The sequence below is a fragment of the Pagrus pagrus genome (assembly GCF_965226575.1).
Source record: "Pagrus pagrus genome assembly, chromosome: 14".
Taxonomy (NCBI): Eukaryota; Metazoa; Chordata; class Actinopteri; order Spariformes; family Sparidae; genus Pagrus; species Pagrus pagrus.
In genome coordinates this window covers 22,231,313-22,256,483 of record NC_140198.1, presented here as the reverse complement: position 1 = coordinate 22,256,483, position 25,171 = coordinate 22,231,313, and the positions used below count along the sequence as shown (strand labels likewise).

Genomic DNA, 25,171 nt, shown 5'->3' with positions numbered 1-25,171 from the left:
AAGAGAACCAGAGAGAAGCTGGTGAACGTTTTGTCTCTTTGTGGACAAGAAGTTGGACTCACCAAGAACCCATCTGTAAGCTTCCTACCATCTCTTGTTTACAGTGCTCTACCTGTGCTTGTTTACAGTCAACTACAACAGGGCAGAAGTCACTTTTGTTCGAGGCAAAAAGCTGCTAAACTTAATACCACTGGAGAACGGAGAATAAACACAGACTGTCTGTTAGAAGTCTAAATACCTCTTTTGTTCCTTCTCTTCAGGTGATCTTCTCCTCGTGTGGTGACTTGGACATGATGGAGGTGCGGGAGAGCGGTGTGTCGTCAGAGGAGGGCGGCACCAGAGAGGACACGCTCGATGACACCGCCAGCGAGCAGCAGTTCAGGGTTTTCCGAGACTTTGACTTCCTGGATGTGGAGCTGGAGGACGGAGAGGTGAGACTTATCTTAAGCGTAGCTAGTAATTAATCTCTCTTTCCTTCCCTTTTACCTTGAATGCATCATTTCTTTCTTAACATCAATATATTTGAAATGTATTTCTCTGTCCCTCCTCCTTGTCTCTCTCTCTGTCTAACTCTGTGTCTCTCTCTCTTCCCCTCGCTGCCTAGGAGCTCCAGGTAAGGTCTCTTACACTGAGCACTTACATTAGCTTCTGTCTGTGGTGTTGCTGGCTCCTTTGTTTCCTTCCGATTGAACAAAGGATGATTGTGCTTCATTTTGCTCTCACAGCTTGGTTGCAGAACTACATTTCTGACAATACTGCTACTCGTCATAATGGAGATAAATGATATTCTAATGTCTTTATGGGATAAAGATCATCATATTGAATGCAAACAGCCTTTCCAGCATATTTCCATGAGTAACTTCTCATTTTGCATCTTGTGCTTGTCACCTTAGACAACTGTTCATTATCTTGAAGGTTTATGTCTTCACAGCAGTGATATTCACTGCTACCATCGCCTCTGCCTTTGTCTTTCAATGTGTCTGTGTGTGTGTTTCATTCAGGGCGAGACCGTCGATAACTTTAACTGGGGCGTGCGTCGGCGATCTCTGGACAGCACAGAGCTCGGCGACCTGTTGGAGGAGAGCCAGCACTCAGGCAGCACCCCCAGTCTGGGTCACGAGGACCCCCACGATTCAGACGAGTCGTCAGAGGAGGAGGAGTCCTCAACCAGCCAGAGCCTGTCCCACTCTCAGCTTGTGCGTAACTGTCGGATATGTTCTGCGTTGACATCCGCTGAAAAGCTTTATTGACTGTTATTGGAATGATGACCCAGTTTAAAGAATTTCCTGTTTTGCCTCCCTGTTCCAGACTAACCCTTCTCCATCAGAGGAAACGAACCACACTGATTCTCTATCTACTTCTTACGACACATCTGCCGACCCACAATCCTTCAACGCCACCACACCGGGCACAGGACCACTCTGTGATGATCACCGTGGCCTACACGTGAGAAAATAATACATACATACTCATATATATTGTGTTTTTTGGATGGAAGTTGCAACTTAAAGTAGAACATGTGTGATTAAGTATGGTATGATACAGTTTTTTTAAACACTTTCTAAACAGTATCATGATATATACCATTGCCATGATAAAAAATGACTTATACTGTTACGTAGCTATATTGCCCCGCTAACATATACATGTGCTTGTGGATTTTCACAGTTATGCTTGTTTTCCTTTGTGAAAATGTAATATCTTTGTCTTCTCAGGGGAGGGTGTGTGTTGATGACGAGGACACTCAGGCCCAGGATGACGAGCTGTCACTGAGCACCAACGAACTTCCTCACGGCTCGGACTGCGGCGAGAGCTTCACCCTGGAGCTGCCGGGGCAGCCTCAGGATCAGCCGCGCAATCTGGACCACAGGCTCAACCCGGACTACTGCCAGCCACCGCTGGACTTTCTAGACCCCAACTGTCTGCCCAGGTGAATGTGACAGACAGGAACAGGAAACAATATGGATTATTGTTTCACTGGAACTTTTTATCAGCTGAGAATTGGACTGAATCTCAGTTAAACTGCAGTTTAAGTGCTTACCTTAAGCTGCCACAACCATAATGTTTGTGTATACAGCATTGGGACAGATCAGGGAATTTATTATTAGCTGTGATTCACAATGAAGTGCGCTGTAAATATTTTAAGAAACACACTTTTCTGACCTTCTCATACATGTAAACTCAAGTTAAAATAAATATATACTGTTTTTCTTTGTTGCATTATGTTTTCTGCACCTTGTAACTCATATTTTAGGCTACCTTTACAAAGACCTAGTATTTTTTTCCATTTACTACTTCAACCATATCTAAGTGGCACAGAGGGTATCACATTATCCATCTCACATAATCCCATGAGGTACTGTAGCTGGACACTTGATTTTGTTTCAAAACTTTTTTTCGGGGAAGATATCAAAACCCTTTATTATTTGTGCCCCCGTTTCTTTCCCATTTTCATGGCGACAGCTTACGTGATGATGTAGATGACTTGGAAGACCTTGGTTTTCCTCCTCCCCCCTCTCCATTTTTCTCCGCCATCTTGGCAGCCTTCCAACCCGCAGTGTGTGACGATGCCGAGGAGGCTTGGCGCTGTCACATCAACCAGCTCGTGACCGACTCAGACGGGTCCTGCGCCGTCCATACTTTCCAAGTCTTCTCGTCTCTCTTTAAGGTAAATCACAGGAAGGACCAGTTGATATCAGTTATAATTGTCTTACATTTTTTGTCTGTGTTTCTGTTTGTGCCAATAACCGTGTTTCTATCAATGTTTCTTAATGCACGTTTTGAGGTATCACATTAGAAAAGGTTTATGAAAAAAGAAAGCGTCATAATGTCACATTGCAGGTTCTGCAAACAAAATGTTTCCACCATTTTACACCCAGGAAAAGTCTGTTTGGGCCCCAGTGCATCAGGTGACGTTGTAATTACACGGTTTGGTCACTATGAAAGTTGGCTTCAAAGCCTGGTGCTCTTCCTGGGGGCTTGGTTAGGTAACAAGTTCACAATATCTACTTTTTCTACTCTGATAATTAAAGCCATGCATAAGATTGCCTATACTTACAAAACGTATTCACTCCAAGCCAGTTGATGCAAACAAACCTGATTTGCATTTTGTTTTTTTCTTCTTTTCGGTGACATTTAGTTTGACAATTGGATGGAAATACAGTTTATGATGCTCTTTTTTTCACTTGAAGCAAACTCTCATATCCAGTAGGATTTAAATGCATGTGTGCAACAGTACAGTCATTTCTGAAATTACCTTTCTTTCCCAGAACCTCCAAGGTAAATTCTGCCTCTTGACCACTGATGTTGCCACCTACCTTGGAGAGGGCTTAAGGGGCATCGGATCAAAGTTCCTCAGGTCCTCACAGATGTTAACCACATGCTCAGACTGTCCCACAATCTACATTGATGCTGACACGGTGAGCGTTGAAGGCAGACACATTGGACTTGGTGTTGATCGCAGCATGTTGGTTGGATCAGTCAAGGAAAACAACTCATTTTTCACCTCCTTTTCTCTTCTTGGTGGTCTACAGATCATGTCCTATGGTCTCCTTGAGAAGATGAAGTTCAGCGCGCTGGAGCTGCAGGAGTATCTGGATACCTACAACACCAAAGAGGAGGCCGCTGTATCGGTAGCTCAACCTTTTGTTTCGTTGGATTTTTTTTACATGCAAATGTGTGACTAACTAATGAAATACTCACCATCTCTCCTCTTCTCTTGTCACCTTGCGTTATTTCCTTCAGTGGCTGAGGAACTGTAAGGACACATTTCCCAGGTGCCCCGGTGAGAGTGTGGTCACCTGTCAGCCGGGAGACTCAGAGGAGAAGGTACACGACAAAGTTATTCACTGTCACATGCCGATATCTAGAGTTTACAAGCACACCTGCTCCACATAGGTTTAACTTCTTCTCCTGTGCCATGTTTGCTCTCTTTGCATGTTTGCTGTGTGCTCTCTATTTTTATTCTCCTGACTCCCACAGTCACTAAGGACTACATAAGATTTCAAATTTCTGGGTTTTATACACTGTTGACTAATTCTTGGTAGCTTGACTGTGAATAGTAGTGGTTTATACTGTGCTGTGCATGTGTTTGATTGACACTTTGTCTTCCTCTCACCTCTGACGCCCTAACACGCTCTCTCGCTGTCTAGCAAATGGAGTCTCTTGCAGTAAGTTCTCTTACAAGTTTCTTCACTTCACTGCTTTAGATTCTTCTTAAATGAACTGCTTGATTTTCTCTACAAGCTAGCTGTTATTGTGTGTTGGTATCCCTTTCACGTGTGGTGTGTACTTTGAGAATGTGTGAATGTGCCGTTGTGTCTGTGTGTCCTCTCCTCCTGATGAATCTGACCCTGTGTCTTCTTTAATGTCTTCCAGCAACTGGAGCTTTGTCAGAGGCTTTACAAGCTGCATTTCCAGCTTCTCCTCCTCTTCCAGTCCTACTGCTCGCTCATTGGCCAAGTTCACGCCATCAGCTCTGTGCCTGAGGTGAGCCAAATATTAGTCCACAAACATATCGCCCACAGTCTTAACACAGCAAGTTATATTATTGATTGTCTATGTGGGAAGATCCTCTACACAAGTTATCTGTTGTCAGAGTCAGATTGATTTTCTGCTCAACTTTTGGGTGTGAAAATATATATTTCTTTAAATAAGATACAGTCAATATTATATAAGGATCCTTAAGATTTTGTTTTTAAAGAAATGTGTGAAAAATGAACTGAGCGAGACACTATACAATTAAAAAATAATAAACTTGTCTGTGCTCACTGGTGGACAAACAACAGTATCTTACCGATACACTGTGTTTCTGTGCCGAAATTTTTGGTCACTTCCTTGTTACTTCTCTGCAACCAAACTATAATGGCATGTTTCTGTTTTACCATAGTATATGTAGCTGGGATATATGTGATCATATCTGCTTTAACAGTAACAAATGAAAAGAACTTGTGCCACTACTGTACCAGTATGTCGATGATTATTATTCCTACCCCTACTAGCGACAGAAAAATGGGCTCTATGTGACTATGTACTCATCAATTTATTTATTTTCTGGCTTTATGTGAGTGTATTGTAACGTAACGTGAAAAATGTGACATTTCCTGTCTGTCCCGGTTGCCTATACAAGCCTGTGGACGATTTGTTGTTTAATGCTGCTGGACTGTGGATTTATTTGTGAAGCACTCAGGACGGATTTTTCTCAACCACTGCCTGTATCTTTCCCACCCTGTAGTTGCTGAACATGTCTCGAGAGCTCACTGATCTGAGGACCAGCCTGCAGGCAGCGGAGGCGGCCGTAGCCAGCGACCTGGAGCACAAACACTTGGCGCACACGCACGCACACGCCACCCAGGTGGCAGCCATGGTTGTGCCCAGCTTCGCCACCTCAGAGGCAGCTGTGCAGTCCATACTGGAGTGCCTTAAGAACCACGAGTTCACCAAAGCTGTGCGCTACATCCAGGAGTTCAGGTGGGTAACACTAGACTTATTGTATTACAGTTATTCTGTGTTTTTCTTGAGTTTGAGTCTGAATCATCAGGTACACATGCTCTTGAAATATTTTCATTAGTGTAGTGCTTTTGCAGGTTCATCTGTTCAATCAGTAGTATAAGAAACTTTTGCAGAGATTATGTTTGTAGAAAACTCTGCAGGGCATCTTTAAACTAAACAGTTGTTTTATATAACTGCAGCAGTGACTATCCATCTATCATACTGACCTGTTACACCTTCTTGTCTCAGGAGGCAGTGGCCCAGCGGAGTGTTCGGTGGCAGCTCAGAGAGCGAGGTCCAGACGCTGCTCAACGTCTACTTTCGCCACCAGACGCTGGGCCAGACGGGCACCATCGCCCTTGTCGGTTCCCGCCAGGACCTCAGCCTGATCTGCTCCAAGCTGCTGGAGCTCAACGGGGAGATCCGCGACATGATCCGCCGCGCCCAGGGGTACCGGGTCGTCACAACCTACCTCCCCGATTCCAGCGCCTCCGCGACCAGCCTCTGACAGGAGCTCAGGAGCCCCCCACCCCCTCCTTCCCCACCCTTACCTCCCCCCTCGCTGCAACCATTGACCCTCCCAAAACCATCTCCACATCCCTCGCTGCCGGCAGACGAGGCCCAGCACCCACACACCTGGCCGCTGCCTCCTCCTGTGTGTCTGCTGCCGCGGCTGCACAGCTCCAGACAGTTGCCTGCCTATCAACCTTCTCAACACCAGAACCATATTTAGACCAAAACCTTCCTCTGCTCTCCTCATCCTCATCCACTGTAGACTCTGATACCTCTTTGCTTGATTTCCCCAAACCCCCAGACCTGTTCTCATCGCACAGCTGCTCAAACACACCAGATTTTACACTGCCGCGCACACGAGAGCAGAGGCGGAGATATCTGGACGAGAACATTTATCATCCTTTCAGAGGACACTCATCGCACAGCTCACCGCTGTTAAATCTACACAGCAGCAAACACCTGAAATCGTCCCTCACATCTAACATGCTCCCGACAGTAGCCTCAGAACCCACCCTGCTCGCGCACTCTGACACAAACGCCCCACCTGTTCCCCCTCGGGGCTTACATCTCCCCCATTTCCCCCGCTCTCCATACAAACACTCGAGCCCATCGCAAGACCTACACCCGCGCCATGATACAGTCTTAACCCAAGGCCCTGCCCCATCGTCATCCCTTCTTCCTCCTCCTCCTCCTCCCCCTCCCTGTCCCACCGGCCCAGGAGAGGCTGCAGCGTGGGGTTGTTGTTGCTCCTTCGGTGGTGCTGCAACGCCCTTAACTCGCTACCTGGGGAAGGTGGGGCACGCTGCCCTGCCTCTGCTGAAAGCAGGGGGGCTCCTGAATGCTGAACCTTCAGACGTCCAGACCTGAGACGTGAACGTACAATACCAGAGGACCTATGAATCCAAATGCCTGAAACCAACTATTCCTGTGCAGATTTTGAATCTGAAAAGGAGAAGACGACACACTTGTAGATTTTTCACTTTGTCCCAGACGATACTGGGATGTAGATACTACAGATTGCTGCCTGCTGATACAGACGACCTGATGTGATTCTATGCGAGCGCTAGCTTTCGCTTTACAGCCACATGTTGTAAAATTGATGTGCTCCTGGTTTAAGTCCTGCTTGATGGCCGTCATTCAGCATTAATCTGTTGTGCGCCCGAGGACCTGTGAAGGCTCTAAGCTTGGATTTTTTAACTCGCTTCCCAGAGGAACTCAAGACCTGATTGAACTTGATTGACTGTTGCTGCCTCCTTCAGGTAGTCTGCTGGTAGTATCACCAGAGACAGTGAGGAAACTACCCGTGAAACCATGTACCATCACTGGTAGAGTTTTTCGCTATTGCACTAAGTGGAGTTTTGGTATTAGTTTTTAAAAAAAGATGTTACAGGAAAGGAGGTTGTGTTACTGTGAGAGAAAAGGCTGTCACTTTCACTGAGAAGGAAAACGCTGGATGAACTTTTCTCTCCCGTTGTGTCTACTGTTTCGACGCCTCCTTCGGAGGACTTTGTGCAATGCATGACCCAGTTGAATGCTTTCTACTGTACTAGTGTCCCTTTTTTTGCTCCCTAAAAGTCTGACCTCTCCAGACTGACTGAAAGACTGATCGACGAAGAGCGGATGCAGAATATTCAAGCGTAATTCCTCATGCTGCCCTTTGCTCTGTTTATATTCTGTATCAGTGAACCAGCTCGTCTCCTGACTACTGTTGTAAACATTGGTAGACTAATCATACCATTATCTGTGCACTCCTCTGTGGCTAGTGGTAGCATCGTTAGTGAGTGTACACACTGTAAATGTCTCACTGTCCGACACTGTAACGCGCTGACCTTATGTGTTCACATGCCATGAGGATGGTGCATGTACACACAAATATTTTTGTCTCTCTGTCTGTATACTGTTTCTAGTTATGGCCGCACAACCATTGTAGCATATGTTTGTGTGTGGTATGTAGTTACCTTACACGTAAGGGAAATGCTGACATTCAGCACTCATTGTTGATGTTCAAAACAAAATCTGTGCTACTACTGAAGTCGAACACTTCCTGTCGTCAGCCCTTTTTTGTGACTCTCCCTGTAGAAGTTATTTACTGTACAAATATCTTTTGTCTATTTATATCCGATCAGCTATAAATCACTCATTTGACTTTCGGTTTTATATTGATGTTTGTCCTCTCAAATCAAACTGCCATGCATGCATCTTCTGTGTACTGTATGGAGTGTTTGAACTATTTATTAACAAAATCATATTTTATCTGAAAGATATGTTTGTATGAGGTACAAAAGGGAGCTTTGAGCTCATGCGGGTATGTTTTTTGTTTTTTTTTTCCTGTGTGTGGGAGAACGTGTGTGTGCATGCCAAACAAGAAATTGCACATTTTTAAAGCTTTTTAGATCTGAGACTGTAGTCGTTTTGTTTTTTCACCTTGTAAATACTTTTACAGCCTTTGTGAAGTTGTTTTGAGTTGATGCTCTGTACAAGTCGGTGTCAAAGTAAAAGACGTATGAAAATTATTTCTTGTGCATTTCACTCAAAACCCTCCTCCCATCTCATATTTTAAACATTTTGATTCAATTTACGAGAAAAAAGATTTTGTTGTAACCCATCAAAGTACAAGTGTGTTTAGCTGCAGCATTGACATGACAGTACTGAATGTAATTTATTTTTTTAAAAGGAAAAACCATTACAACTATACATTTTTGGTTGATTAGAATATTATTAAAGTTGCAAACATTCAAGCAGCACGAGTCAAACCCAACTGATCTTCTACAGCTCTAAGTTCAAGGTTCAAAATGAATCAGTACCGATTCAGTAGGAATTCAATCAACTTTTAAGATGCAGTTTATTTCATTTATTTTTTTCTTCTTACAAAAAGTAGTTTTTCATGTTTAAGCACCAGGATCAATGAAGGGACACAAAGACAGCCTTCCTTTATATATTTTTTTGTAAAGAAGTTGCTTCAAATAAAACAACCAAGAAAGAGATTCATCTACTCGCTGGCAGGAGAATAAATCAATCTCTTCAAGTTCGTTACTGGAGGCAACTTCCAATCTGTGACATGTACAGGTAACTAGTGTCATCAGATCTACATGAAGACTGGGTGATTCCAGACATGTAGGGGCAGGTCAGACGATGTATTTGAAGCTGTAGGTGGCGTCACAGGACAGCCTCATGCCCTTGCAGCGACAACACAGGTCCTGGCGGTGAGGCCTCTTCATGTTGATGTGCCTCTGCTTCTTCTCGCAGCTGCAGCAGGTCTGAGAGCAACCCTGAGACGGTGAAGTGAATGGAAGAATCACTTACATATCATTAATAATCAGGAAGAACTTACAGGCACATGGAAATTATCAAATCACACTGTGCCATTCAAAACTAAAACTATTCAAGCACTAAAATATACCTTGCAGAGGATGGACTCCACTCTGTATGGGTTAAAACCCACCTGACACTTCCGGCAGAGCTGCTTGTAGTACACCTGACCACATTTAAAAAATTTATATAATGTGAATTCATATAATTAATGCATATTTTGCCAAACATAAGACAGTGCATGCTGAACAACAACAGACATCTTACCTTACTGGTTCCAGAGATGCACCACACATAAGCACTCTCCCACCGGATGTTACACTTCTTGCAGTGGAAAAAGCCATACCTCTGCTCCAGGAACTAATGAGAAACAGACACTGGACTCATTTGTGCACAGACCCATGGCACGAGGGCTGCAACTATCAATTGCGATTAATCTAGTGATTATTTTCTTGATTATTCGATTAGTTGTTTGGTCTATAAAATATTAGAAAATGTAGCGCGTTGTCCACAATCCAAAGATGATTCAGTTTACTGTCAGACGAGCGGAGAAACCAGAAAAATAGTTCACATTTAAAAAGCTGGAAACAGAATTTACTCAAATTATAGCTGGTGGACAATTTGATAGTTGATGACTGATCGATTAATCATACCAGCTCTCATGGCACAAAATGATGTCACAATGAAAGTAGGCCCATCTATATGTCATGCTGAGTGAGAGCATTCATGCAGGAAACAAACACTAGGCCTCAAATTACAAAAAAAGGATGGAGTAAGTATGGAATAACCCCAGATCTTCCAAACACCATCATGTCATTTCTTGCATTTTTCATTTTCATTCTTGTTGATCCATTCTGTATTAACCTTCTTAAATCCTGTTTATGTGTAATTTTCTATTAGCGTGAGTTTCTTGTCTCAATTCCTTTTTATGTTTTATTTAAGGGGAGACACCACAGACATCCCCAAAAGTATTGCAACACATTTCATTTGACTTTTATTGCATATCCATGATTATATGCACCCATATCCCAATATCCCTAACTCATTTTGAGTAGTGTACATTTTATGGCTGTCGACAGCATTTTCCACTTTCTGGACACACCGACGTACAACAGGAGGTTTGAACCCAATGTTCAGATTTCTGTTGAGGAATTTTATGCAAATGAGTAGATTTTTTTAATAAGAGTGCCTCATTTGCATTTCTGAACATAACATTTCATTACAAAAAAATTGTCTTGAGGTAAGCGATCAGCTGAGGACGTTTTATTAGTTAAACATTTGACCTGTTCACATGTAGTGTTGTCTCCTTTTAAAGCACCCTGATTTGTTGTTGAAAGCTGCTAGTATAAGAAACTTGTGCTCATCAAATTGAGGATTTGTTTGGAAATATTCACCACCGAAATGTGTCATGAACCAACATGTTGAGGGCCTTAAGGTGGGACTCATGATAGATCCTGAACTCCTGCCTGTATCTCATCTAATTTAAAGCCCTGTATTATTTCAGCTGAGTGCTTCTGTGCTCCACATTTCTAACTTATGTACTGAATCAAATTTCCACACATTATTTCTAGGCCTATTCACCTCTGGACAGTTCATAGGGACTTGGAGGAAAGGGCCACATGATGGTGCCCAGCAGATATCGTTTGGCACCCATATGGTCTGGTATTGTACAGCAGGATTATGTGAACTCTCCTCAGGGTTACCTGAAAGTTGGAGCCCTTTGAGGAGCGGTGGAAAGCTGTCCCGAAGTCCTTCACTGTGTCCTCACCACTCTGATCCGTCTCCGCATCCCTGTCAGACTCGGCTTGTTCAGCCTCTCCTTCACTTCCACCGTCGCTGCACAGTTTCTTCAGGTGGATCCTGCGGTCAAACACCGGGGAGTAGATGGAGACGGGCCTCAGGAAGCGCAGGTTGCTCACAGGCGGTGTGTGGCACGGTGGTTTCAGCTGATCCGGGCTCTTGGCGCACACATGATGGTCTCCCTCCGAGCAGAGGAGCGTTTTGGGACCCAGCGAGCACTGCACGACTTTATCCACTTTGGCGTTCACCTGCACGCCGCACTCTTTGGTGAGGGCCTTCTTGAGAGGAGCGGGCACACCGGGGCTCACCTGGGATATGATGGCCTTGCAGAGCTCCAGGTAGTTGAGGCCCTGCGGGGTGATGAAGCGGCCATCTCTCTTTAACCAGCCGCTGTCCTGAACCAGCGGAGCGCAGACACTGTAGGGTGGGAACGTGGAGAGGAACCTCTCCATCCTGGAGCCATGAAACCAGTCCAAAGGCTCCCCGCTGGGATTTTACTCGCCTTCTCGCAGCACTAATTGGCTGATTGAGAACAGGGGCGTGCAGGCTCTGATTGAGCGGCCACAGACAGAAAGAGTCAGAGTAGGTCTGAAGATATCACGCAGGCCAATGGGCTAAATATCTGTTATACTGTTTGCTCATTTAGAGATGATGTTTAGATTCAACAAGCGTTACTTTAAATGAGATCATTTGATTTAAGTCAAATGGTTTTATTCAGAATTTCACTGTTAAAGTCTGTTATTCAAAGATCCCCTCCACACATGTATTAAAGGGTAAGTTCACCCCAAAATGAAAATTCTGTCCTCGTCTCCTATCATGTCAACGGAAAGTTTGGTGAAGTTTCATGGTCAAATACAAAGCATTTCTGCAGCTTCACGGCAAAATAGTGTCACTGCATTCTCCTAAACAACTGAAGTAGATGGGAACTTGTTTTAAAACGTGAACCCCCTTCCTAAAAAACAAATAAAGCTCATCTAGGTAATCCAAGTCTTTGGAAGCCCAGAGATCCCAAATTAATTTGTAAAGATGTTACTTATGCTCATTTTTTTAAGGTGAAATCTTCTGTAGCCGCAGAGCTAAAAGTGTTAGCGCACAACATCTGAAGTCAGTGCCCAAGCTCGACTGCTTGTCGAGGGTTTAAATAACATATTTTCAAATCAATGTTGGATCTTGGGGCTTCTGGAGACTTGGATTACATCAGACGAGCTGTATGGAGCCATTTTGTGTGTTTTTTTCAGTTGTTTTTGCATTTTTAAACAAGTCCCCATCTACTTCAGTTGTTTAGGAAAATGCTGCTCCATAAATGTTTTGCAGACTACGAAACTTCACCCGACTTTCCATCCACACATGGGTGAGTAGATCATGATTCAATTTTAATTTTGGGTGAACTTATCCTTTAAGGAATACAATAAATCTGTGTGTCTGACATGTTTTTAGGCAGGAAATAAAGATAATTACCAAATTAAAATCATTTAGCTGGCACCTACTCCTTTTCCCTAATTAAAAATGATATATAATATAAATGTAATAGTATATAAATACGCAGATGTTTTCCATTTCTTAAGTTTAATTTGTAAGAAAGGTTGATTATTAAGACGCCATCCCAAAGCGTCATCATTATTTGATGAGTTGGAATGAGACTCAAAAATCTATTTTTCTGACAAAGAGCTCCTTTAGCTGCTGGACACAAGATGTCTCTCAGTGTTTGTGCACTGGAGGACCCAAGTGACCACATCACACTTGTGTATGCTGAATATTGGACCGGGACTGTCTCACAGATGGCTTCCTATTTGTGATGTCACAAATCATGCTCAAAGTCCCGACTCCTAAAATTAGATTTTCCAAGAGCACAGAGAAAATGTACACCTACAGCAGATTAATGTGAAAACAGTCTTCTGGTGTCTTCTTCAACTCTGCACGTGCATCATTTTGCACAGTGAAGCTCAAACATCTGTAGGGACAAGAGGAAAAACACATTCATGACTGGAGGGAGACTTTAAATCAATGCCTGTCTATTCTATTTTTTCCCAGACTGAAATTATATTAAATTCACTGTTATCAAAGCTTTCTTTCAGCAGCAAGAATTTCACAAAAGTGGCCACTAATCTGCAGGTCTGTTCTTCAAAACAACTTTAACAAATGATGCCTCAAAGCTTATCATCAAAACATTTCACTCTTGGATTGTTCTAAGTACCGTATTAATGTATCTATTTCTCTGCTGTATAGATTTGAGGAGGCACATGTGAAACATTAGCCTATATTGGAGCTCCCCCTATAGCTCATATTGGCAGAGACCGGTCATAGAAAGTCAAAGCAAGCAAATGATCTGGGAGACATTTATTTCTTTTAGTTTAAAGGTGGTTCAGTGGTGAAGTGGTTCAAAATCATGTGCGTTTCTCAGGAAATCAGCAATTAGCTTCATAAAATGACAAGTGTAACCAAACTAAATGCACCTGTAATGTGAAAGAGGAACAGATGTTCCTGCATGGAGATACAACCTATGAATGAATAGGTTAACAGGGCAAGGAAGCAGGAAAAATCAATGGCTCTATAGCAGACTTAACTGTATCAGAGAAAAGGCAGGATAAATAGATGCACACTGATTTGATAAAATCCCTTTTAATAGGTAGGAATACCTTTAAAATATGAATAGCACTATTGAGAGGCAGCAGTACAAATACATGAATACCACCCTCTAATGAGAACATTTGGCTTTTTGTGACCTTGTCTCATTTATGAGATCACTTTCACACAAGAAATATCTAATATGAAACTCTGCTGGTGCGTTCAGGGGCTGTGGGAATACTGAATTTTGGAGCGAAAAAACAGAACTCAGGGTATTAAAGGCAACTCAAAAGTGTCTCTTGTGATTCAATGTGTGCTTGTTTGACTTTTTCTCCAAACACATAAACACATTATGCTCCTATTTCAGTGTCTGTTTTCTTGTAGGCTGTGGGCTAACTGTTGCACATTTATTATCATGAATAATGAATGCTCTGAAACAACAATAATGTTTCACTTTAAAAACAATACAGTTTAACATTGTGCATTCTCTGTAATTTAGGCAGATTTTTCCTATAAATATTTTTAGTGTTTGTAGGCAAAGTTGCCCAGTACATTACATATTATTATCATCATCATCATTATTATTATTATTATTATTATCATTATCATTATTATTATTATTATTATTATTATTAGTTAGTTAGTTATTGTAAGTAAATTTCGTGTTGGATTTTAAATCATTAAAAAAAGGCTGATATTATAATTATCGACATGAAGTCAAAGGACAGCACAAGCATGATGAAGGACCCAGCAGTCCGACATGTCCCCGCTCTATAGGTGGCGCTACACACTCGGTTATGACTTGTACCCATGGGCACTGAATCTATACATATTGGCGCCATTTTGGAGCTAGGAGGGGGAAGAGAGCTGCAGAGGAGGACACGATTGATCACAATTCACCGTATCAGGTAAGAAAATGCACAAATTAGCAAATCATTTTGATTAAAATGGCGCCGTATATTCTGGCGCCGCTGTGAAAAACTGTATATAACCCAGGATGTGTCCGCGGAGCAGCCCGGTTTCCAGCGATAATAGGTGGAGCGCAGCCCGCCTCGCTCGCCTGTGTTCTCGGCAGCCGTGTCGGATTCACGGCGCTGGTTGACCTGGTCCTGCGGCGCAAAATGGTTAGCTAGTGAAATACTAGCACATTCGCTGGGCTCAGTGTCCCAGCAGCAGGAGCAAACAGTGACTCGGCTTGGTGGTACGGCTGTGGTCGGGGTATCGATGAGGATATAACGGGAGTTAGCCGGCTGTTTTGTTCAGTGCAACGTTACTCTCTGTCCGCCCTCTGTCACTGAGATTGCTGCTGCTAACGTTAGCTGTTAGCTCAGTTACGCTAGCCAGTGTGTTTGCTAGCGAGATGGGCACAACAGCTAGCTAGCGGCAGCTAACTAGATTAGCAACGGTCAACAGTACAACAACAAGGCAGTCTGGCTATATCATAGTCCCTGGCCTTGGCATGCTGTTGTACCATACATATAAGCACCTATTCATAAAATGCCCCCCTCCTTATCCATTAACATGAACTCACATTAGCGTAATTGTGGGGTTAATGCAAACCGCACGCTGGTAGTAATCCGGTCTCTGCTCCGACGCAAAATTATTTACGTTTTGACTCTCATTATTATGATCTACTTGTAAAAGGCGCATTGCTCTCTCTAACTGCACAACGCCTCATAGCGTCAAACGTGTTTGTAATCTGATCATATATACCAGATACCAGCGGAATATCTCACTTTTACTGATGAGGACTGCATGATTTAAAGCGATATACCTGGTCCCGTGCTCACTCATTGTTATGAATATGTCTGCAAACAACAAAAGGCTTTGAGCGCAGGACACACAGGCTGGAGGAGTTATTTAAAAAATGGACACTGCTTGTTATTTTGTCTGGGTTAGGGCAGTCACCTCCACAGTGCTGCAGTGCATTTGTTTTGACAGCTGTGATTATTGTGTGTCACCATCAACACTGCAGATTGGTTAACAGATCACAGGTTGTAAGAAGTGTCTGAAATATGTGGTTGTGTAGCCATGTAATAAGGATTTTGGTTAATAGAAAGTTGTATCAGGAAGTTGTTACCACATTACATGTAAAGCCAGTGTTGTCTAATGTAAGTGTCTTAAAAATTTAGAATTTGATGTATTGATATATGGTAGCATTACCAAACTAAATGATTGCGTTTCTGCTTGTAGTCATATTTCCTCGCTTAGTATCTATTTACGTTCACCCAAAAATGAAAATAATGTCATTAACTTTTCTAGGGGTAGACTGATTATTGGCCCTGTCCATATTCAGCATTTTTTCAATTATGAGTATTGGTTCTGTCAGATTGCCGATAAAATAAACTAATTTAAAAATGTGCTACTTTTGCCCTGATGCAGCATCCTGGCACACATGGTCACACTTCACATTAATGGCCTATAAGCACTGACAAATCTGAATCTGCAAATTAACTAGTAAATAAATGTATCAGAATAAATGTAGTGGAGAGGAAGTACCTGAAAATTGTACGTAAGAACAGCACTTGAATCAGCTTTGTAAGATTTTCATTTGTACTGCAAATGAATATCAGTCCCAAATATTGGTTTTCAGTCTACTCGCTTTCTAATAATCAGTATTAGTATCGACCCTGAAAAGGCTGTATCGGTTGACCCCTAATCTTTTCGTTATGTTTTGCATTATTATATTTTGACAGCAAAATGGCGTTAAAGCATCCTCCTTAATAACTAAAGTAGACGGAATAGTAGAAGAAATATATAAAAAACGCCCCAAACAGCTCATTTGGCATAATTAACGTCTCTGGAAGCCTTGAGAACCCCAATAAGATGTTATTTACACCCTTTATAAAGCGGAAATCTTCATCTTTATAGCGCACACCCCATCTGAAGTGGTGCACAAGCTCAACTTGCACTGATTGTGTAAATATTGTCTTTTCAAATTGGTTTGGGATGTTGGAGCCTCTGAAGATTACAATGGACGAGCTGTATGGAGCCAAAGTTTTAAAACGAGTCCCCATGGACCTCAGTTGTTTAGGGGAATGGTGCAATGCTGTTTTGCTGTGAAGCTCCAGAAATGTTTTGTGGACTGCAAAACCTCACCCGACTTTCCATTGGCATGAGGCTGAGCAGATGATGACTGAATTTTCATTTTTGCGTGAACTCATCCTTTAAGATGGCTTTGCACAAAACCACATGGACTCGTGTTTCATCAGGAACCACTTTGCAGCAGTTCTGGTTGGAGTTAATTTTTGGTTTTGGTATTTCGTTTGCCCCCTTGCTACAACTAATGAAGGCTCCAGCCCTACAACTTTATTTCTGCCAACCAACTGAGCAAAATTATGTTTGGTCAAAAGCTCGTTCTACAAAGCCACAATGGTAGTCTTTAGTTTGTCTCTCGCTGATGGTTTGCTTGTGTTGAACAGACACAGAGGAGCAACTGCTCTGCCCAATGATCTTGGACATGATTCAGCAGTGTTGCGTGTTTGTTTCTGTCATGTCATATTGGCTTCCTTTGCAGTGTGGCATTTTTTTGGAGGTTTACTCCAACCTCTGTCTCATTCTCTCATAACCTTTGGGCTAATTTCAGTCTCTCCTTCTCTGCTTCATTGTTGTTTCTGGCCGGCCTTCACTGGTTCAGATTTGGCAGAGACGTGCCCCGTTCAGAAAATCTTGGTTCATTTCATCTTGGGCGAATGAAACCTCTTTGACTGCGTGCCCCTGTTCAGCCCGTTTCCCTCAATTTGTGTTTGTGTGAGTGCCCACATGGAGGTCGTTGAGTTCAGCCAACTGGTGTCCAGTCCTCCCTCTGCTCGCTGACAGTCGCTCTCTTACTGGTGATCACCAACAGGGTTAAAACAAAAGGATGTCTGTGTCAAGGTTCAGATTAGGTTAGGAGCACTGCTCTCAGTCTTCATATTTCATGTGGCAGCTGTTTGAAAGGGCCAAAGTGGGGAGAGAAGAAGCAGCGGACAGATTGAAAGCCTTGGTGGGAGGGCCAAATGTGTTTTTACTGTGATAAACAAGTATTGAGTTGAAAGTAGCCCATGTTCAAGAGATTTAGTGTGGGGTAAATCTTGTGTGATAATTTACTGCCGCTTCTTATTTAAAGTGAAATATTCCCTGGTGGATGGTGCCCAGACAGACCCACCCCCAGGTCGACAAATACTCCACTCTGATTGGTTTAAATGCGTGTGTCGGCGTGGTAGAGCGGAGAGAGAGATGGACTCAAATTTGGCAGCAGCTGTGGGGTGGAAAGAAGGTCAGAATGGAGCAATTTGGCCGTCAGCCAGCGTCCAGTCAGTGTGTGTGTGGGTTTTTGCTCCGCATGTGTGTGTGTCTGTGTGTTTATAAAAGCTCAAGTACAGCTGCAGAAAATTGTTTGGTTGTTATTCAAAACTCACTCTCACAGTTTGGTCACTAAATCAAACCCAGCAAGTGCTTTTGTCAGACCACAGACCTACTGACCCAGACTGCTCTGATGATAAAAGCAACATAAATTGTGAGAAGATGCTAAGAAGACAGTATTTGCAAGAGAGAGTTGTCTGTCCATTAATATAAAGTGTAGGTAACATTATGCTGTGATTTTAAGTTTTTTTTATTTTAAGGAGTAAAAACATGTTTTGCTGACTCCCCTGGGAGAGGTGGTGGTTGTTGTTGAAATAATTTCTGATTTGAAAGCAGTGCAGGAAAACATAGCAGCCACTAATGCTGGTGCAAATCACACTTCAGACAACTTTGGTACTTTACCAGTGAAAGCAGGTTGTATGGCAGAAGGAGTGAAGATGTGACAAAATTTACCTGACAGCAAGTGCTGCCTCTGCACTGTTCTGAGCTCCAGACAAGAAATCGCAGCGGTATACCAGTGTCAGGGTTTACCATGAAGTTAGGACTGGGCGATGTGACCTTGAAACCACATTTTCATGCTGTATCTTTACACAATATTTATCTCGATTTTTTGAAATGTGCTCAGAAGTACTTTATAAATGCTAGGATGATCGTTTTGACCAAATACCTCAATATTTATATTGTGACTATTGGAGGGATGACTTTTGGTAATTTCACAAAACATAAGCACATTGAGATTAATGATAAAAAATAATTAGTAATGTGGATATAATGACAGTCTGATAATTTCAAAAGATTACATCACTTTACTGTAATGCAGCCTTTTTAAAACCAGGAAAAGACAACACTTATTTCATATCATGATATGAAGATATCCAAAGTCTCAGACTGTGTGTAGTCTTATATCATGATTATGATTTATATTGTACTAAGTGGCCAGCCCATGTGATATGAAAATTGACAGTTATCATACCATGCATTCGCTTATCTACGTTTCTGACTTGTAATCTGTTATTGCTACTAAAATATATATTATTTATTATTATTATATTATATTTCAAGTTATGTCAAGTTTCATGTCTGTCAGAAGTGAACAAAATATTTTGTGGAACTTTATGATAATTGTGTAATATTCATGTTCATATACTGTGAACCTGTGATATTTTCTGAGTTGGTTATCGTACTGTGAAAACCTCATACTGTGCAACCCTACTCCAGACATTAACCAGGGAAAGACTATAGATCGGGTTCTGTCCAGTATCTGTCCTTTTATTTGTCTTGACTCTCATTTGTCTTTTTTGACCATGCTCGGGGAAGTTATGTATAACCCTACTGCTTTTTGGCTTTCTATGAAATTACATCAGTTGGCCTCTTTACAAGGTACTTTACAGCATTACACTCCAGATATGACGGATCAAGATAAGATGACATGTTTGTTACTGATTGAAATCAAAGAGGAATGCAGGCTGTGGAGGAGAGCGCCTTCGTTGTTTATTTGTTTGGAATATAGAAATATAGATTGTGTTAGGGCCGAACAATAAGAAATAAAAACCATACTGTGGATGAATCCTTTGACAGATAATGCAATTGTGATACGAGTCACGATTTTGTATTTAATTTTTTACGGGGGGAAAATGATGATGTTGTGACCTTTACTGGGGTCCTTGTCAAACAAGCATGTTCCCTTATGTCTGGAGAACATTATTTGTAGGATGTGGCATCTCTGTAACCCCACAATGCTTCATATTTAATAGTATGTTGTGACACATTTTACCTTCATCAAAAAATTGCTGCTCCTGCAATTTGCCCATGACCATATTGTGATTTCGATAATATTTCAATTAATTGTGTAGCCCCAGTCTGTTTGGATGGTATAGTCTTGTAGTTTTGAGTTTTTCAAGCAAGAAACATAGACAATTGCTTTATATAATTGTGTAACGTCTTCTGATTTTTTCTTTTGTGCAACTAGCGATCAAAAAGTCAAAGATATTTAGTTTACCCTAAAGCATGACAAAGAAAGCAACAAATCCTCACATTTGAGATTCTAGATCCAGCAAATATGGGAAGTATTTTTGCTTAAAAATGACCAAAATACTGTTGTTCCACTATCAAAATAGTTGTACATTGACAAGTTAGTTGAATAAGCAATTAATCATGTTATTATTGCAGCTCTTAAGCAAGGTGCATCTCTGGAGAACAGTTTATTTGAATAACTAATACTATAAATTCACAATTGAAGCTATGCAACTGTCACATAGTCTCAAATGACCACTGAGTTCATGAGTCAACAATTAAATTTTTTTCCACATTAATTTAATACTCTGAGACCTGAAACTCTCAAGACTCATTGAATTAGGACAGACGTGGAGCTGGTTGGAAAAGTGTGAGGAAAGGTACGCCAAATAATGGTGTTTTTCTTTTAAAATTTATGAAGTTTTAAAACTAACCTAATAAATGTGGTTGGAATTTGTTGGGGAAATGTTTTAAGCTTTCAGTCTGACCTGCCAAAAGTAATAAATGCATTTCAACACATTCTTTCACTTGTTTACCAAGAAGAAATGTCCAAATCCCTGATTGTTAACGGCACACGCTTTTTCTTGGTAATACAACTTCTTCAGCCTCAAAGACAAACAAACTGTCAAGCTCAGCTTTGGTTAGGTCGATAACACCTGAACACCTCAGCTAACCAATTTCCTGTGGGGAATCCCACATTACATTGACACATTGAACAAAGTTGCTTGTGTTGAAGTTTCTGTATATGACTCACAAAAAATCTTCATGCACAACATTTTCATTCCGATTTACTACCTAATACATTGATTAATCAGCCTGATTTCCCCATTGATGATGTGGATTTTCTGGTGGCATTTAATAATATGAAAATGATGACTTAACTCAAAGATATTAAACGCTGTAATTATTTAGTCTATGACATGTGAAATTGCTCAACAGGGTCCCAGTGGCAGTTAGCTTGTTTTGTCTAACAAACAGATCAAAACCCAACAATATTAAGTTTACTTTCACATATGACAAACAAAGGCAGCTAAGTTCTCCCTTTTTTGTTAAAAACGATTATTATCAGAAATAACTGCTGACAAACCAACCAACCATAAACCAAACAGTTTATTGTTTTTGATGTCTCTGAATTTGAGGCAGTGTGTCCCCTCAGGTGTGCCGTAAGGCAGCAGTCGCTCTGTTGTCACTGCCATTTCCCACTGCTGCTCTGGCGACAACTTCCAACTTTCTCACCCAGCAGAGAAAACTGTCTCAGTATCGATGGCTGTCAGCCATTGGCAACGGACAATTGTATCATTCATCGGCCCATCCAGTCTGATAATGTACTTGCACCTGTAGAGTGGACCATCATCACTCACAAATAGTCTTTTGGGGCTTTTCCATTGCCATTTAAGGCCTACTGTGTCAAACCATGCCATGCTGATGTGATTTTCCATTACCAGTTTAAGCGTGCCTTGTTGTGCTGAGCCGTGCCTTAGATGGACCATCTCCAAAGTGGGGCCAAAGCACGCCCGCCCCGCCTCCAAATTTGCTGCACTGACATCTCACAATAATGACCAACCTGTGACAAACCTCTCCTAACCCTCAAACAAGCGTATGTTGAAAGACTCAACATATGTCTGTGCAGGAGGCCGGAGAGACAGACCTTATGTAGAAGTTGGTGCAATCAGCTCTCAGTACTTTTTGTGGCTTCTAACTGAATCTCTGTGGTTTGAATTATAGTTTCCCTCTTGTGTCCCTGTTTGCACTTTCAGACATCTGCTGTATTTTATGGTTTCATCGTGTTCTGGAGTCATTTGAAGTTACTGCTGCTGGAAACATAAACATTTCCTGCTTTTCCTGCTTCATAGTAAAGCTTTTAAATAACAAAATAAGGGGAGAGTTTTGTGAAAAATGTATAGGAAATGAAACGTGTTTATCTCTAAATCAGTGGTGCTTTGTTAGCGGAAATTCTTCGATAATACTGCAGAGACTATTTACAGTCGCTCCTTTTACTACTACTCAATCGGCCGATATTGGCTGGTCACAGATATATCGTTATCATTTGTTATTACATCGTCATGTGATGCACTTTGGACTTTTTCCCATAAGCTAACAATGTGAAAGACGCGTCTATAAAACAGTAATAAAAGCCCCACAACCCGGCAGAAGTCTTGAGTGCATATGCTCTATGGCACCCCAGCTAGACAGCCACCGCCACAATTAAAGTCTGATTCTGTGGGGAACACTGTATTGGCAATCACCAGTTGATGGGCTGACGGCGGCCGGTTGGAAAATTTTAAATATCGCCCAACCCTAAAAAGGAATCGGCATTGGGCTGCATATCAGGTGGGCTTTATTGTAATAGATATGCAAATCTCTGCCACGCTGGGCTGATGTGCCGAGTCCAACCAAGTCGAGTCAAGCCAAGCCATGTGCATGAAAAAGCCCCATTTGGCTGACTAGAGACAACGGTGGCCAGAAAGTTTACGCTATTGGAAATAATATTAATTAGCTACAGCTGATGGCAGGATTGGGTGATCTACGTTTTTTGTGTAAAATGCCATCATTATGAAAATTGAGTTATTAAAGCATGCATTCAAATGTTATTTTAATTAAGGCAGATGAGACTGAGCTACATGATCTGTTTTGAGTCACGGTCGTGTCAACTGTGAAACTAGAATGAGGCTGGAGGAAATTGCTCTTATGGTTGATACTAGCGAGGCTGTGACTGAAGGGCTCTATCGGAGGCATTTTGTAATAAGATGGTCTTCTAATTTATTGGTTGCAAATCATCAGATTCAGATCTCCAAGTGTGCCTGCTTCCGTTATTTGAAAACCTTCTGAGTAAGAACCCTCGACTTTCCACCTCTTTGCTGAAATTAATGCATTGTTGTATCAAATGCTTTCATGTCAAATCACTAATTAAATTTTTTGTTGCCCAGTTCATGAAGAGTCTATGTATATTCATGAATTCTGAGTCAGACTTTAGGTTGTTTGACAAAAGGGTGGGCAGGCAAGATGTAAGAGGAAAAATTAAGTCCTATTCCTCACTGGATACATTTCTGCCCTTTTATTATCTTTAATGGACAAAAAGCAGCAGCAAGGTGACACAGGTCACCTAAGTAGCTGTTGGAAAAGAGCAGTGTAAAGTGCACCATGACTGATCTGGCCTTGAGCAGTGCACTAAAATGAAAGTCAAAGCACATTTTGCATCATGTGAATGCCCCAAACATGAATTGGGTGTAATCCTTGACAGGCTAGTGGCCATGGTAATGAAATGTGGAACACAATGGCAGCAGCAGATCGCAGTGAAAAGTCAGCCTGCTCTCTGAATGCAGCAATTTCATCATTCATTCAGCTCGTAGAAAGCTATTACTGTGCTGTGAATACCTCGCTGAATATTTCAGAGGTCTCTATTGCAGACTTCTTTTCGAGCTTTGAAGTATTAAAAAGATTTGCCTTGGGTTTCAAATAGTTAAGGGTGGGCTTGTCTTCACTTTTTCGTTGGTTGAGGTTTAGTTTCTCTCCTCCCTCCTCTTTCTTTGTTCTCTGTCTCACCTTCTCTCATGCTCTCCTCTAATTTATTACAACCCTTATTCTCTCTTTCCTCAGGCTGAGAAGGGCTAAAGAGGATGGCTCACTCTAAAGCTCGAGTCACAGACGGGAAGGTGACCTACCCCCCGGGGGTCAAGGAGATCTCTGACAAAATCTCCAAAGAGGAAATGGTCCGCAGGCTCAAGGTCAGTATCTCACTCCCGTTCTGCTGCAGCCACGTCTCTTTTGTTTATTCTATCATTATCTCTTTGAAGCGGATGTTTTTAAGTACTAGTATTGATAATGTGTAGTAGATAATAACAATTGATAATGTGTATTAATAGTAGTAGTAGTAATAATACTTTTTTTTATCACTGATGCATTATTGAAATATTAACAATTCAAAGTAAAAAAACAACAGTTCAAAACAGAGTTTTTATGGTGTAACTTAACAATTTGAATGCTGCAGAGGGAATTTAAAAGGCACACTCTGTTAATGTTTTTCAAGAAATTGTTGATTTATTATTAAAGGAGTGCTGTGTAAACAGACAGAGCTCTTGATACAAGGAATAGCAGTATCGAGAGCTAACATGAGTTTAGATGTAGGACTGCAGCTAACCGTTATTTTGATTGTCGATTAATCTGTAGATTATTTTGTCCTTTAATCAATTTTATATTTTTTGTTGGTAAATGGTGTAAAAAGTCAATCAGTCTTTCCCAAACTCCAAGAGAACATCCTCAGAAGTCTTGTTTTGTCCACAACCTAATAAATTCATATATTTAAGGGTCCCCTTAAAAGATCACCCAACCTGATTGATTGTCAAAGTAGTTGGCGATTGATTTAAAAGTTGACAGCTAATCAATGAATTAGGGCCCGACCGATATGGATTTTTTGGGGCCGATACCGATTATTAGGAGGGGAAAAAATCCGATAACCAATTAATTGGCCGATTTTTTTTTTTTTTGTAGTTTTAAAATTTTATTAATTTAAGTAATATATCTACATATTTACTTTTTTTTTTTTTAACAAATGGCTGCTTTTGAGCCTTTCAGACACTTCTACAAAGAATTAAAGGCAGAAAAATAATTTCAAATCCTTTTTATTGCTGAGTCAAGCAGCATATTAACATGACAACCATCCAACATTAGGCCTACAACAAGGCACCATTAGCTTTAAAAAAATAATAACAGTAAGACATAAATATGCATTGTTTAAAAGAATCTGTCTAGTTATGTGGGCCATTTTCAAACTCATAGCCTACATTAAGCATTTTTCTTAGTTGTGTTTAAATAATATGGCTTACACTACACCCCTGGCTATTTATTTTAACTGTAATAAAGATGATAAACTAATTCTTCTCTGCTTATTATTCATACTGTAGCGGGTGTGAGTGTGAGTCTGATTTGTCAACCTCCCGCACTCACACACTCGTCATCCTCTAAAACAAATAGCCTAAATAAAAATAAAAAGACCTAACTCACGTACATCATAACGTTTAAAAAAAACAAAACAGGAACACTCGATATACTGTAGGCTACTGCTCTTCACGCCGACAGGAAGACCGACTGATCCTCTCAGTAATATACCACGGATTTATCATGAATCAAACTCGGACCA

General features: G+C 41.4%; 3 protein-coding genes across 7 annotated transcripts in view; 2 read left to right on the top strand and 1 right to left on the bottom strand.

Moving 5' to 3' along the window:
* The window catches only part of fryb (furry homolog b), a gene marked incomplete at its 3' end in the record, with an annotated part of 63,590 nt that extends 55,074 nt beyond the window's left edge, over window positions 1–8,516 (top strand). For 3 of the 5 annotated variants that reach the window (XM_084373090.1, XM_084373089.1, XM_084373088.1), the window contains exons 54-66: window positions 1–75; window positions 261–431; window positions 1,002–1,196; window positions 1,309–1,446; window positions 1,716–1,930; window positions 2,464–2,668; window positions 3,270–3,419; window positions 3,534–3,632; window positions 3,745–3,828; window positions 4,152–4,169; window positions 4,378–4,488; window positions 5,234–5,469; window positions 5,740–8,516. In XM_084373090.1, the coding sequence (XP_084229216.1) occupies window positions 1–75; window positions 261–431; window positions 1,002–1,196; window positions 1,309–1,446; window positions 1,716–1,930; window positions 2,464–2,668; window positions 3,270–3,419; window positions 3,534–3,632; window positions 3,745–3,828; window positions 4,152–4,169; window positions 4,378–4,488; window positions 5,234–5,469; window positions 5,740–5,998 (1,956 nt within the window). The remainder of the gene's footprint in view (window positions 76–260; window positions 432–1,001; window positions 1,197–1,308; window positions 1,447–1,715; window positions 1,931–2,463; window positions 2,669–3,269; window positions 3,420–3,533; window positions 3,633–3,744; window positions 3,829–4,151; window positions 4,170–4,377; window positions 4,489–5,233; window positions 5,470–5,739) is intronic. The other 2 variants (XM_084373092.1, XM_084373091.1) reach the window with 2 other exon arrangements.
* A 310-nt stretch (window positions 8,517–8,826) lies between these two features.
* zar1l (zygote arrest 1-like) lies at window positions 8,827–11,595 on the bottom strand. The gene is made up of 4 exons (XM_084373095.1): window positions 11,016–11,595; window positions 9,580–9,672; window positions 9,404–9,478; window positions 8,827–9,272 (listed from the first exon to the last, which is right to left on the bottom strand). The coding sequence occupies exons 1-4, from the start codon at window positions 11,562–11,564 to the stop codon at window positions 9,129–9,131; spliced, it is 861 nt and encodes a 286-aa protein (XP_084229221.1). The 5' UTR covers window positions 11,565–11,595; the 3' UTR covers window positions 8,827–9,128.
* Window positions 11,596–14,463: 2,868 nt separating this feature from the next.
* The window catches only part of pds5b (PDS5 cohesin associated factor B), a 32,900-nt gene continuing 22,192 nt past the window's right edge, over window positions 14,464–25,171 (top strand). The window contains exons 1-2 of the mRNA XM_084374121.1: window positions 14,464–14,585; window positions 23,632–23,759. Coding sequence (XP_084230247.1) covers window positions 23,652–23,759 — 108 coding nt within the window. The 5' untranslated portion in view covers window positions 14,464–14,585; window positions 23,632–23,651. The remainder of the gene's footprint in view (window positions 14,586–23,631; window positions 23,760–25,171) is intronic.

Bases quoted from the DNA above. Each gene is read 5' to 3' on its own strand.
- zar1l (XM_084373095.1), bottom strand. From the start codon at position 11,564: ATGGAGAGGTTCCTCTCCACGTTCCCACCCTACAGTGTCTGCGCTCCG. The intron at 9,673-11,015 runs GTAACCCTGAGG...GTTTCTCATTAG, and splicing joins CAAAGGGCTCCAACTTTCAG to TTCCTGGAGCAGAGGTATGG. The intron at 9,479-9,579 runs GTAAGATGTCTG...AAATGTGGTCAG, and splicing joins GCATCTCTGGAACCAGTAAG to GTGTACTACAAGCAGCTCTG.